The sequence below is a fragment of the Apium graveolens genome, chromosome 2 (genome assembly GCF_009905375.1).
Source record: "Apium graveolens cultivar Ventura chromosome 2, ASM990537v1, whole genome shotgun sequence".
Taxonomy (NCBI): Eukaryota; Viridiplantae; Streptophyta; class Magnoliopsida; order Apiales; family Apiaceae; genus Apium; species Apium graveolens.
This window is the reverse complement of record NC_133648.1, coordinates 266,064,834-266,077,500: the sequence shown is the minus strand read 5'-3', so window position 1 is coordinate 266,077,500 and position 12,667 is coordinate 266,064,834. Positions and strand designations below refer to the sequence as shown.

At 32.2% G+C, this 12,667-nt stretch overlaps 1 protein-coding gene across 1 annotated transcript; it reads left to right on the top strand.

Moving 5' to 3' along the window:
* The first annotated feature begins 3,046 nt into the window (after positions 1–3,046).
* Positions 3,047–6,526, top strand: LOC141708447 (trifunctional UDP-glucose 4,6-dehydratase/UDP-4-keto-6-deoxy-D-glucose 3,5-epimerase/UDP-4-keto-L-rhamnose-reductase RHM1). Its single transcript, XM_074512090.1, has 3 exons — positions 3,047–3,277; positions 4,115–5,684; positions 5,768–6,526. The coding sequence occupies exons 2-3, from the start codon at positions 4,128–4,130 to the stop codon at positions 6,209–6,211; spliced, it is 2,001 nt and encodes a 666-aa protein (XP_074368191.1). The 5' UTR covers positions 3,047–3,277; positions 4,115–4,127; the 3' UTR covers positions 6,212–6,526.
* The last annotated feature ends 6,141 nt before the right edge of the window (positions 6,527–12,667 follow it).

Sequence of the window (12,667 nt, the reverse complement as noted above, 5' to 3'; positions counted from 1 at the left end):
AAATGCAAACTTAGATTATCATACAACTAATTCTTAGGGCTGTTAAATTGACTTAGTCTTGTTATAGTACATGCATGTCTTACACAACAATGATCTAACTTGATCTTCTTCCAGAATTTATTCCTTAGATTTGAATTGTTTACAGAAAAATACTCCAGTCTAATCTTCTTACCATTTTACAGACTCAAGTAATACAATAAAAAATACAAAGTTGATTATCAAACAACTAGGGCTATCAATTTGACTCAGTCTTTCTATTGTATAGACATGTCTTGCACAATATCTGCCTTAAATTTTTTTAGGGTGAACGAAAATCGAATCCATAAATAAATGAACTTTCTATAAACAAAAGGTCTCTTGTTTACTTTTACTTTTTTAAATAACCTCAACAAACACCCATTTAAATTACTACAATTTACACCATTCCTCCTTCTTGATATTTTATACTATCACTTCCATTCTTAATTTTTCTGGTCTCGTGCTGAAGAGGCGTTCGGTTCGTAACAAAAAAACGGAATGAAATAAAAAAGGGAAATGACTAGAAATGATCAATTCGTAACAGAGAAACTAAGTGAAATTTAAAAAGGGAAACGACCAGAAAGGAAATGAATGATATCGAATTATATTACCATTTTGGTTCAGATCCGGAAGCGGAATGAAAATTTACATGATTATTTTTTATCTTATTTTTATGGCATTACACAATTAAAAAAAATCAAATAAATATGTACATTTATAACAATGTAATTTATTTACATATTAATTTATTCTTTTGTGACTTAATATATAAATTGTAGTTGAAAATGAAAAAAATAGGAAAAAGGAAAGAAAATACCTAATAGGAGGTGAATAATGAGGATCGAGAAAAAGTGGATAAATCTAAAACTGAAAATGGGGAAAGGTAATGAATATTTTTATAAAACAAAGACCAATAAAGAAAATAAGTCGAATTGTTTCCCTTTTTTTGTTATTTACCCCCAACAAACATCCCCTTAAATTTTTATTTTTAATAAAGCAAATGATGATATCAAACCATTGTCTTTACGGCCACATGACACGATGAGCTAAATAATTAATTGATCTCCAACAAATTACGTCTATTATGGTTAGATTTTTGAAGTTACATCTGAAGCCGTCTCTCGACCATGTGTTAACTATTGCAAGCACTTGACCATTGTCAATTATTTCTTCTTGTCGAAATATCCATAAACTGGTGAAATTTTTACTTTTCTCCCGTTGTATCCACAAACAACCAATCCTGGAAAAAGTAGAGATTATTGAGTAATTCTTTTTGTAAATTTTATACAAGATTATCATAAATTTTAAAAGTTATTTTATATGAAAAAATTACAGATTCAAATTAATTTAAGATTTGCTCTGCATTTAAATCCCATCTATTTCACATAGACTCAAATTTACACTAAAAAATGATGAACATAATCATTCTTGTATCTTCTGTGTTTTTCTCTGCGACGGTTACAAAATTTGCCCTGCCCAATAACTTCAATCATAGTCTACTCAGATCTACTACCGTTTTACTTACAAAGAGAGATTAAGAGGACGTGAATTTGCATACATATGATTTCTCTGTCAATAAGATCTGGAATCCAGGAGAAGAGTATTTGGTATTCCGGGGGCATAAAATTATTGTCTCACTGGTGACCCATAGTTTCATTACCCGACTCCACTATCCCAATAGATACACATAAATAATCTATACATACTCACAAAAAACTGCCTGGCAAGAACTCATAAAGAGAAATGGCACAGTTCGTGAAGAAATATGATGATCTCTACAACAAAGGCATTTTGGAGGATATTATTAAAAGTTAGAATGATAAAAAGGGAAAAAAAACGGGTGTGGTTGGTGAATTATTTTGCAATTTTAGTTCATCGTCGACGGGTAGTAAAATAATTTCGTGGCCAAGAGAAAAATGCATTTGAATTTGGTAAGTCCTATGTGAACAACGTCATACTCTAAGGTTTGTCTGAATTTATATTTATATTATGCTATCAAACTTTAGTTTATTTCAAATTGTTACACTTTTTAAATATTGTGCACATGCATACACATAAATCGGGGGTCTTTCGGAAAACAACATCTTCATTCTTTTGAATGAGACGAAGACAGACCGCGTACATCTTACCCTACTCTATGAGGGTATGTTTTATTTGGTTTAGTTTATTTGCTCTGCATTTAATTTTTAGTAAAAGTTTAATGTGGACAGTAGTTAGAACAGGAGAATATTCATTAGGACATGGATAACATTGGAGAAACTAGGTTATCTCCATAATTATCAACTGTAATTTAATTAAAGAATTTGAAAAATTTGTTCATGTTAAATCTGGATTCATTTTCTTAAAAGCCAAATCTGGAAACTAAAATAAGAATATATGGCAATGAAAAGCGCGCAACACAATAAAAGTGTGATTGGGAATAAAGAAGTCACCGACGCATCTCCGACAATGCATACAACCCGTACATGTCGCGCTTTATGTTTACAGCCTGTTTGTTGCCTGTGCATGCTTATGCGGTTTATTCCGTAAATCTTACATTTTTATACTCTAATTTATTGGGTGCACACGGTACATTAGAAATTATTTATATTTTTAAAGCGTCAAATATTAATCTTAGCTTGGCTATATTTTTTAAATTTTAAAAAAAAATAAAACAAATTCATAGATATATTTTAATTCTAAAATTATTTGAGAAGACTTGATTGTCAGAATACTATTATTTTTTTACCACTTATCTATGAGTCCAAAAAATAAAAAGACGCGCTATTTGTCCGCATTTTTAAAAACTTATCTTCGAGTACGTAGTATTATTCTAAAACTTACAAAGTATGGCCTAGATTTATAATACTATTAATTCTTTTACTTAATAATAATCATGTTTATGGTGGGCTAAAATTAATGAAAATAATCGTCCTAAAATAAATGAAAAAAATGATGGTATCATGAAATTATTACTACCTGCTTGATTTACCTGTTGGCTATCCTTAACTATCTCTCTCCCCTGTTTATTTCCTTACATAGCAGCATCCAATATTCCTACGTTACTGCCTACCCTTCTTCGTATATTCCACTTTCCACATCTATCTATCTCTTTCCCACTCTATACATCCCATACCAATTAAGAAGAATTAACACACCCCCACCTACATATATATACATACAATTTCCTATACGTATAATTCTCATTTCTTTACATATACGAACCATCATTCAACAAGTCTCTGTGTGGTCTTCCCTTCATTTCAAACTATCATTCTTTGTGAGTTTTCTCTATATCTCTTTTATATTATGATTTTCAATTTAAGTTAATTATTATTTTTATAATGCTGTTTATTTTTATTTATTTGTTGCAGTTTGATTTATGACTGAATTTGCTTGTTTTGATCTGGATCTTTGATTATATGCATAATGATACGTGGGTTTTGTTTTTTGATAAAAATTGAGTGATGGGTCATTGTTGGTTTTGGATTTTGTGTTGGATCTAAGAGTTTCAGGTTCTTGATTGTTGTTTTATTATGGCGGATCTGATTGTGATCCCTCTTAAAAATGACCCAAATTCAGGAAATTATGCTTTTTCTTTGTCTTTAGCAGTATTTTGTAGATAGGATTAAGAAATTTATGTTTAGGTTCATTCTTTTGCGCGTATATTGATGCTCGTTTCCCGCGTGTATATCGAAATATTTTTTATTGGTGATGACATGATTTGCATTTGTTTTTTAGTTTAGCGTAAATCTGAATGTGATTGGTTCTAGAGCTGACTCAGATCAAGCAACCTTCCCATTCTTTTATAGGTTTATCGGTTTATGTGTTAAGAAGGCTAGGTTTTGCGATTTTGATAGGTGTTTTTGCGCCGTCTGTTACTTGCTTGTCACTTGCATACATATAATTATATAGGTAATGATTTATTCTCTGCATTTGAGATGATTATAGGCCATTTTATTTCTTGATCTACATAACCTACTTCCTGATGATTATGTTTAAGATCCATTCTGTTTGTTTATTTGGTTTCACTGTAAGTTGTTATTTGAGTTATTTTCTTTTGGAGCTACCTGATTGGGATTGGATCTGATTTTTTTAAATGTTTCTTGTATGCTAGAAATTGGTTCGATATGACTAGTTATACCCCTAAGAATATCCTTATAACTGGAGCTGCTGGCTTTATTGCATCTCATGTCGCCAATCGTCTTGTTCGGAGCTACCCTGATTACAAGATCGTTGTGCTTGATAAGCTTGATTACTGTTCAAATCTGAAGAATCTTAATCCCTCTCGGTCAGCTCCAAACTTCAAATTCGTCAAGGGTGATATCGGCAGCGCTGATCTTGTCAACTACCTGCTCATTACCGAGTCCATTGATACTATTATGCACTTTGCTGCCCAGACCCACGTTGATAATTCCTTTGGTAACAGCTTTGAGTTTACCAAGAACAATATTTATGGCACTCACGTGCTTTTAGAGGCGTGCAAAGTGACCGGACAAATCAGAAGGTTCATCCATGTAAGTACAGATGAGGTCTATGGGGAGACAGATGAGGATGCTATTGTGGGTAATCATGAAGCTTCACAACTCCTCCCTACTAATCCATATTCGGCCACAAAAGCTGGGGCAGAAATGCTTGTTATGGCTTATGGAAGGTCATATGGCCTACCTGTTATAACAACCCGAGGAAATAATGTATATGGTCCTAATCAGTTTCCTGAAAAGTTAATTCCAAAGTTCATCCTTTTAGCCATGAGAGGAATGCAACTTCCTATTCATGGTGATGGCGCCAATGTGAGGAGTTATCTCTATTGTGAGGATGTCGCCGAGGCATTTGAGGTTGTCCTTCACAAGGGAGAAGTTGGACATGTTTACAATATCGGGACAAAGAAGGAGAGGAGAGTTACTGATGTTGCACAAGACATCTGTAAACTTTTTTCCATGGATCCTGAAACCAACATCAAGTATGTGGAGAACAGGCCATTCAATGATCAGAGGTATTTCCTAGACGACCAGAAGTTGAAAAACTTGGGCTGGGCTGAGCGCACTACATGGGAAGAAGGGCTGAAAAAGACCATGGATTGGTATACTAGTAACCCTGATTGGTGGGGAGATGTATCTGGAGCGTTGCTTCCTCATCCAAGAATGCTGATGATGCCTGGTGGAAACGAGAAACACTTTGATGGATCTGAATCTTCTAGTTTTGTAAATAAATCTGCTGCATCACAGGCATCTTCTACAAACCCCAAAGGCATCATCCCTCAGAAAGCAGCCATTAAGTTTTTGATCTATGGTAGGACTGGTTGGATTGGTGGTCTGCTTGGAAAATTATGTGATGAACAAGGAATCCAGTATGAATATGGAAGGGGGCGTCTAGAAAGTCGATCACAGCTATTGTCTGATCTCCAGATAGTTAAGCCCACACATGTTTTTAATGCTGCTGGTCTGACCGGTAGACCCAATGTTGATTGGTGTGAATCACACAAAACTGAAACAATTCGTACGAATGTTACTGGCACACTGAATTTAGCAGATATATGCAGGGAGCAAGGGATTCTGATGATTAATTTTGCTACTGGATGCATATTCGAGTACGATGCTGCACATCCAGAAGGTTCTGGCATTGGATTCAAAGAAGAGGACACGCCCAATTTTCATGGATCATTTTATTCGAAGACGAAAGCCATGGTAAGTTTGCTAGATTATTATGCAATTTTGTTTGTATACATGATGTAAAATATATAGACTAATGTGCTCAACGTCATAAACAGGTCGAAGAACTATTGAAAGAATATGACAATGTCTGCACACTCAGAGTTCGTATGCCCATATCATCTGACCTCAGCAACCCACGCAACTTCATCACAAAGATTAGTCGTTACAATAAAGTAGTCAATATTCCTAACAGTATGACAGTCTTGGATGAGCTACTACCTATCTCGATCGAGATGGCTAAGCGGAACCTTAGAGGCATATGGAACTTTACCAATCCTGGAGTTGTAAGCCATAACGAAATTCTGGAGATGTACAAAAAATACATTGACCCGTCTTTTAAATGGGCAAACTTCACGCTGGAAGAGCAAGCCAAGGTGATTGTGGCAGCTCGAAGCAATAATGAGATGGATGGATCCAAGTTGAAGGCAGAGTTCCCTGAGTTGTTATCAATCAAAGAATCATTACTCAAGTATGTTTTTGAACCCAACAAAAAAGCCTAGTTGCTTGGGCACTCTAGGATAGTAAACTTCAGGGTACGTTTACAATCTCGATTACCTTACTATAATTTATTCATAGGTTGAGGTCATTATCAGTGTCCATTATAAATTTTCTGAGGATTTGGATTTTCAATTTATTTTTGTTTAAATATTTTTTTTACAATCAGTATCAGTCCCTCTCCAGAAGCTTAATAGGTGTTCCGTCAGGTAATAGTTTATGCTTTCTTCTGGCTTGTAATACTTCTGTAACATCTGGTTCAGTTAGTTGAGTTATTTGCCAGTTATTAGTATTGGTTAATTTACAACACCCATTTTGCCCTCTTCTTTTAAACTCTATTTTTATTCATATGAAAAATGACTTTCAAACACTAAAATATTTTTATGTACCTGTAAATTCTGTATTGTAAAGACAATTTTCGTTTTAGAAGTAGATATGTTAATACATTTAAATTACTAGTTGTCCAGTTTTTATTCAAAGAAAAGTGGAAGCTCTTATGATCAGGCTTTTATTAGATATTCATCTGGAAATGTACAACAATTCAGGCCGTGACTTTTATTGAATTCCCAAAAAACATATAAAAAACTAATACTTCCTCGGGTTTTATAGGGCATTTTTTTTTGTCAAGAATGACTTATTCGTTCATAAATAGCCTTGAAATGTATTACCAAGAGGAGAAGAAAGTTTTTTTCATTCAAGAAAGTTAATCTTCTACGGCGGCTCCTGGCACTTAGTTAATAAGACTTTAATGTCCGAAAAGATAACACTTAATCCAGTTCACTAGATAGCTCACCTAAAAATCACAAGAAAATTACGGGTCATTAGTTCAAAAAACTTTATCAAAACTTCAAATGTGAGTTGATTTTAAAATTTTAAATATTTTGATAATATAATAATTCATAAAAAACTTTATCAAATCTTCAAATAATGTGAGTTGGTTTCACAGGGCGTTTTAAAGAAACTTGTTAGGTCTAAAATATAGGACTTTTCACAGTAAATAGGAGCATGATTAAATATGCTCTTATCGGTAGTATTTGACAAAACAATTAAAATAGCTCCCATTCTCCGAACTATCATTAAATCATTAATCAATAAATTAATATAAGATCCTACTCAAGTAAAAACTAATTTATAATAGAAACTAAAAACTACCAAGTCCAGCAGTCCACTTCCCCTCTTGCGGGCTGCTAACCAACAGCAGCAAACGTTAGCGAACCAACAACGAACGTTGCCTCTTCTCCCAAGTCCCGTGCATTCAAAATACAGGGTTCATATTTTTGTAGTCATTTCAAACATTAATTTGTTATCAAAAAATATCATTTACCAAATTTCAAAACACTATTTATTAAAATATAAAACTAGAAAGAAAATCATAAATTTTGGGATCAATAAAATATCTTAAAAATAAAAATCACAATTTTGAAAGCATTAATTATACAAATATTTTGTTTGGATAAAAAAATATTTATAGTTACAATTCATCTCAAAACTACAATAATTAGAATAACATCAAATTTTAAAAAAAAATTATCATTCAAAAATTTGGTAAACACTGTAAAATATAAATCATCAATCTCAATTTAAAGTTCTCTAACTTACCCACTTATATTCTCCAAAACACTAATATTAAATAATCAAAATCACTAAAAAAATAATACAATAAATTTTCGTAATTAAATTTTTTTATTAATATTTAATTATAAGCTTCAAAATCACTGAATCTTTTTATACATATTACTAGTTAAAATTAATGAAAATCGGCCAATTAAGTAGTACGAATTACTCGGCATTTTAAATAACTTGGTAAACATATGAAGCCTCAATATTTATTTTACAAGTGTCTTTAAAAAAATTAAGTATAAAATAAATGCCTTAACATATCACTGAAATTGATTTAGAAATGATCAAATTAGATAATTTAAATGAAAAAATTGTATGCGATATCATTATTATAATTTATTAAAATCACCTTATAATCACATTAAATAGTAAAAATTATGGAATTAATTAATAAAAAATTATTTTTATAATATTTATATGGTTTAGCTTCTCCGAAAAATCACTAATAATATTAAGAAATTCACTAATTTGTAATATTGAAATCACTAAAAAGAATAGCCATATATATGTGTGTCTATGCATTACACCACCACCACTTCCTGCATCACCAACATCTACCTGTGATTTTTTCCCACATTTACCTATAACAGCTATCATCTCTAATAAAACTCACCACCTCCATTTCTTAATTTTTGTTTTAGGTATCAAAATTAGAAAAAATGAAATCAAAACAGTTCTTCACCAACACTTTTAATTCACACAACCACCATTGTGAAAATCGCAGCATCTCTATATTAAACGTGTTTGGGGTCAAATTCATATCAATTAGTGACGAAATTAATGTTATTTACTACTAGAGGATGATATATACATACAAGCTTGTATATATATGCAAGCATAGTTTTGTCAATGGATGGGGTTAGAGGAGGGAGATGGGCGGGAGAGAGAGGTGATGACTCCGATAACAAATTGATCGAAAAAGGTTGACGGAAATATCAGATTTGGGTTTGGCAGAGACGATTATGAATGAGACGCGAAAAATGAGTGAACTAGATTAGTTTCTAGTTTCTATTTTAATATTGGTTTCTATTTGATCATTTTCCAATCAATATATATAGATACTCAAATAGAAATCAACCTTATTCTAAAAACTAGAAATCAATGACAACCATTAATTTTATAGCTTTGAATTGAATCTCCACCACACAAGTTTTATCCAACCTTTTATCTCTTTTCCCTCCAATTCCAACTGTAAATTCGCTCTTGTACATCTATACTACGTAAGTACTTTTATATTTGTTTTTAATTTAATATTTTTTATTAATCGATAAACTTTTTTTGAAATCCGACTTCACTATATTTTTCTCAATCTCCAAACGATCAATTTGCATACCATACTTGCTATATTCCGACTATAAATCACTATTTATACTTAACATAATCACTAAATCAGAATTACTATAATTTCATAACTTTCTTAACTTTAGTGATTCTCGTAAGCATAATTAGTGATTTATCGACTTTCTCATGTACCACACTTTTCTCTAGGTATCCCATCTCTCTCCCCCATCATACACCATTAATCTCCTACTATACGTTTTTACCTTTTACACGCAAACTACCGGTTTAGTGAATAATATATGTAATATAGTAAATTTTTAATCTTTTTCACTGTCCTCTTCTTCTACTTGTTCATTTTTGGTTTCTTGTTTGGTTCTTTCTCTTAAAATTGATCTTGACTTTCTTGTATTTTAGTTTCTTCAAAATTCCATTTTCTCCTTATCATTCTTTTGAATAGTGTATTTTGTCTGTTTACAAAATTTAATAACTCATGATCTAGAAATTACTATCTAAAATTTAAATTGGAACTTAATTTAATAGTTGTTAATTTTTTAGGGTTCACCAATTTCTTAAATAGGTTTTAAAAATATTTAGCTCTTTCCAATAATAAGAAATTAGTTGATAACATTCCATCTATTTAGGGTTTAGGGTGTAGGGTTGCCTAAACCCTAATTTAGTCTAGGGTTTAGAAACTAAATGCCCTAAACCCTAGAAACTAAAGGCCCTAAACCCTGGAGGCCCTAAACCCTCGAAATCAGATCATGTAAACAATGATTTCCATGTACAATATAGTGATTACTATGTGTAATTTGGTGATTATTATGCACAGTTTAGTGATTGTCGTCATACGATTTAGTGATTGAAGAGTATATCAGTATGAATACCATACTCACAGCAACGCTTTGTCTCCCCCCTTTTAATTTTTTAATCTGCTCTCAGACCTTTTCATGTATTATTTATTTATTTATTATTTGAGTTTAATAAAATCATAGCCCAGATAAGTGGACCAGCCCCAATAAAGTTCAATATATCTCTCTGTTCCTTTTATATTATTAGTTAAATTAGCTAAATTTTAGTGATTCTTGTAAGTATAATTAGTGATTTATCACCGGAATATAGCACATATGGTATTTATACTGATCGTTAAACACAATCATTATAACACCACCACCTATCTCACCGTCATCACCATGACTGTAACAGCCATAATATCAAACAGGACTTTAACTATTAATACAATAATTACCATATGTAGAGAGGTGGAAAAAGAAAAAGCTCATAAAAAAAGTTCAGAAAATATGAAAGGAGGAATATATGTGGTAAATAAAAAGTAACGAACATGTATGTATAATGGTAGTAACGAGGGGGTGATGGTGGTGGTAGAGGTGACGATGGTGGTAGGGTGGAATAATGAGTTAAGTTTGAAGTGAGGGATTTTGGGGGAAAAGTCGGAGGGTCAGGTACAAGAAATTAAAAGTAAGGTGGGTGGATAGTACTAAATGGAGGTGGGATGGACCTTAGTTTCTAGTTTTTATTTTAAGGCAGTTTCTTTTTGAACAACCCCCTATATATATCAATATACAGGAGAAGATGAATGCTTTAGATGACGCCTGGTAAATCGTCTAATTTATCTTCCTACTTTTCTTAATTTTTTGAGTTAATAAATATCAAAAATTATAATTACCTTATATTTTTCTGTATATGTTATCGTCGTCCGTAATTTTCTCCTAAAGTTTCTACAACATTTTCCATTAAGATTTTTGAAATTATCTTACCCTCGTAATATTCTGCTAAAACTTTTATTTTCTCTTTAAATCAACTTACCATCTTGATATTCTCCTAAATTTCCCTTTTAATAAAATTTCTCATCGTTCTCCTAAAATCAACTTATTATGTTATATTTTTCTAAAAAAATTATTTTAATTTTTAGCCTATGTAATATTAAAAGACGTATATTTTTAAATACTTATCATCATTCGTAATATTCTCTTTAAATTTCTACAACATCTTCCATTAAATTTTTTGAAATTAACTTGTCATCCTAATATTCTCTAAAAAGTTGTAATTTCTTTTTAAATCAACTTACCATCTTCATATTTTTCTAACTTGTTCAACAAAAAATTTGGTTGTTATTGATGATTTAGAGGACCCTAAAGAATTTAAATCACCGGTAGGATCATCTGAAGGAGAATTTTTATTATAGTAAGGGATGAAAAGACATTGTGTGACGTCCCTCAAATCCGGGGATCTGGATTTGACGTTACCAAACGAAAAACCTTTTTAAAACACTTTTGAAAACCTGTATTTTTTTGAAAAGATAATAAAAATTAAAAAATTTAAAAGAAAACAGTTTAACCCCCTAAAAACAAGATCGCATACAGGTTACAATATTGAAATTAGAATCAACCACCATTATTATTAATCAAATAACATCTTTTACAACATCAGATTAACTTCGATAAGAAGAATCACCGTTAATCCATTTACAACTCTGATTTTACAACTAAATTATAACTAAAACTCTAACTATCATCAACATTGAACATTTCTCTGCATATCTTTTTGACCATTGGATACTCAACAACTCATACTCTTCGCCTAATATTAGTCTTAATATTCCTCTCCGAAATTCTTTCCTGTAGAGTTAGTAACATAAATAGGGGTGACCTCATAAAACTCAGTAAGCATATATCGCACGATTCCACTGAGTTTTATTCACAATACTTAATAACAAAATCAATATTTTGATCAGAGTCATCAAAATATTTCTCAGATGAAAAATGAGTATGAGTATTCAAACACGTTCACATGTTCACAAGTTCTACTAGTGGGGATCCCGGCCAACTAAACAATTGGTTTAGCTTTACTTCCTTAAAAAAGCATCACAATTCACAGAAGAAGTGTAAGAATACTCATTTCTCATCAGAAAATCATCAATAAAATATTCACCAAAACATCATAAATTATCAACAGTAAAGGGTACAGTATATACTTACCGTGCACAATATTTTAATTTAAATCTCGAGTCCAACAACTTTATTTCCAAATTTAGTAAGCTATGTTTCCTCAGTTTGATCTTCACTTGGCTTGCAAAATCATTCGATTTATTTCTGAACGTCTTCGATATTGCACGTCTCGATCAATTCCACAAGATAGTTGAATAACATTTCAATCGCTAGACGTACCATTCGGCTTTCCTCTATCTCCACCTAGAGCACACAACCAACATCGTCGTCTCCTTATCTCTCCCTATTTGCCTTCTTTACACATCATCATTGTCATTCACTATCATACCAACCAACAACAACCGTCCCTGCAATCTCACCGATCCACCATCTCCCTTTTCTTGTCTCTCCGCTGCCTTACTCCCTCCAGTGACAACAATCATTAACGCCGCCGACTTTCACCCCACCACTGCCCATTGAACAACCAACATCCAACTCCGTAATCATCTCATATTACTGTGTTACGCCATCGTTGGGCTCGTCACTTCCAGCCTAAACATGACCATCCACAACTGCTTCCATACTCCACTCAGATCACGCCACAATCAACTCCAA

Bases quoted from the DNA above. Each gene is read 5' to 3' on its own strand.
- LOC141708447 (XM_074512090.1), top strand. From the start codon at position 4,128: ATGACTAGTTATACCCCTAAGAATATCCTTATAACTGGAGCTGCTGGC. The intron at 5,685-5,767 runs GTAAGTTTGCTA...CGTCATAAACAG, and splicing joins ATTCGAAGACGAAAGCCATG to GTCGAAGAACTATTGAAAGA.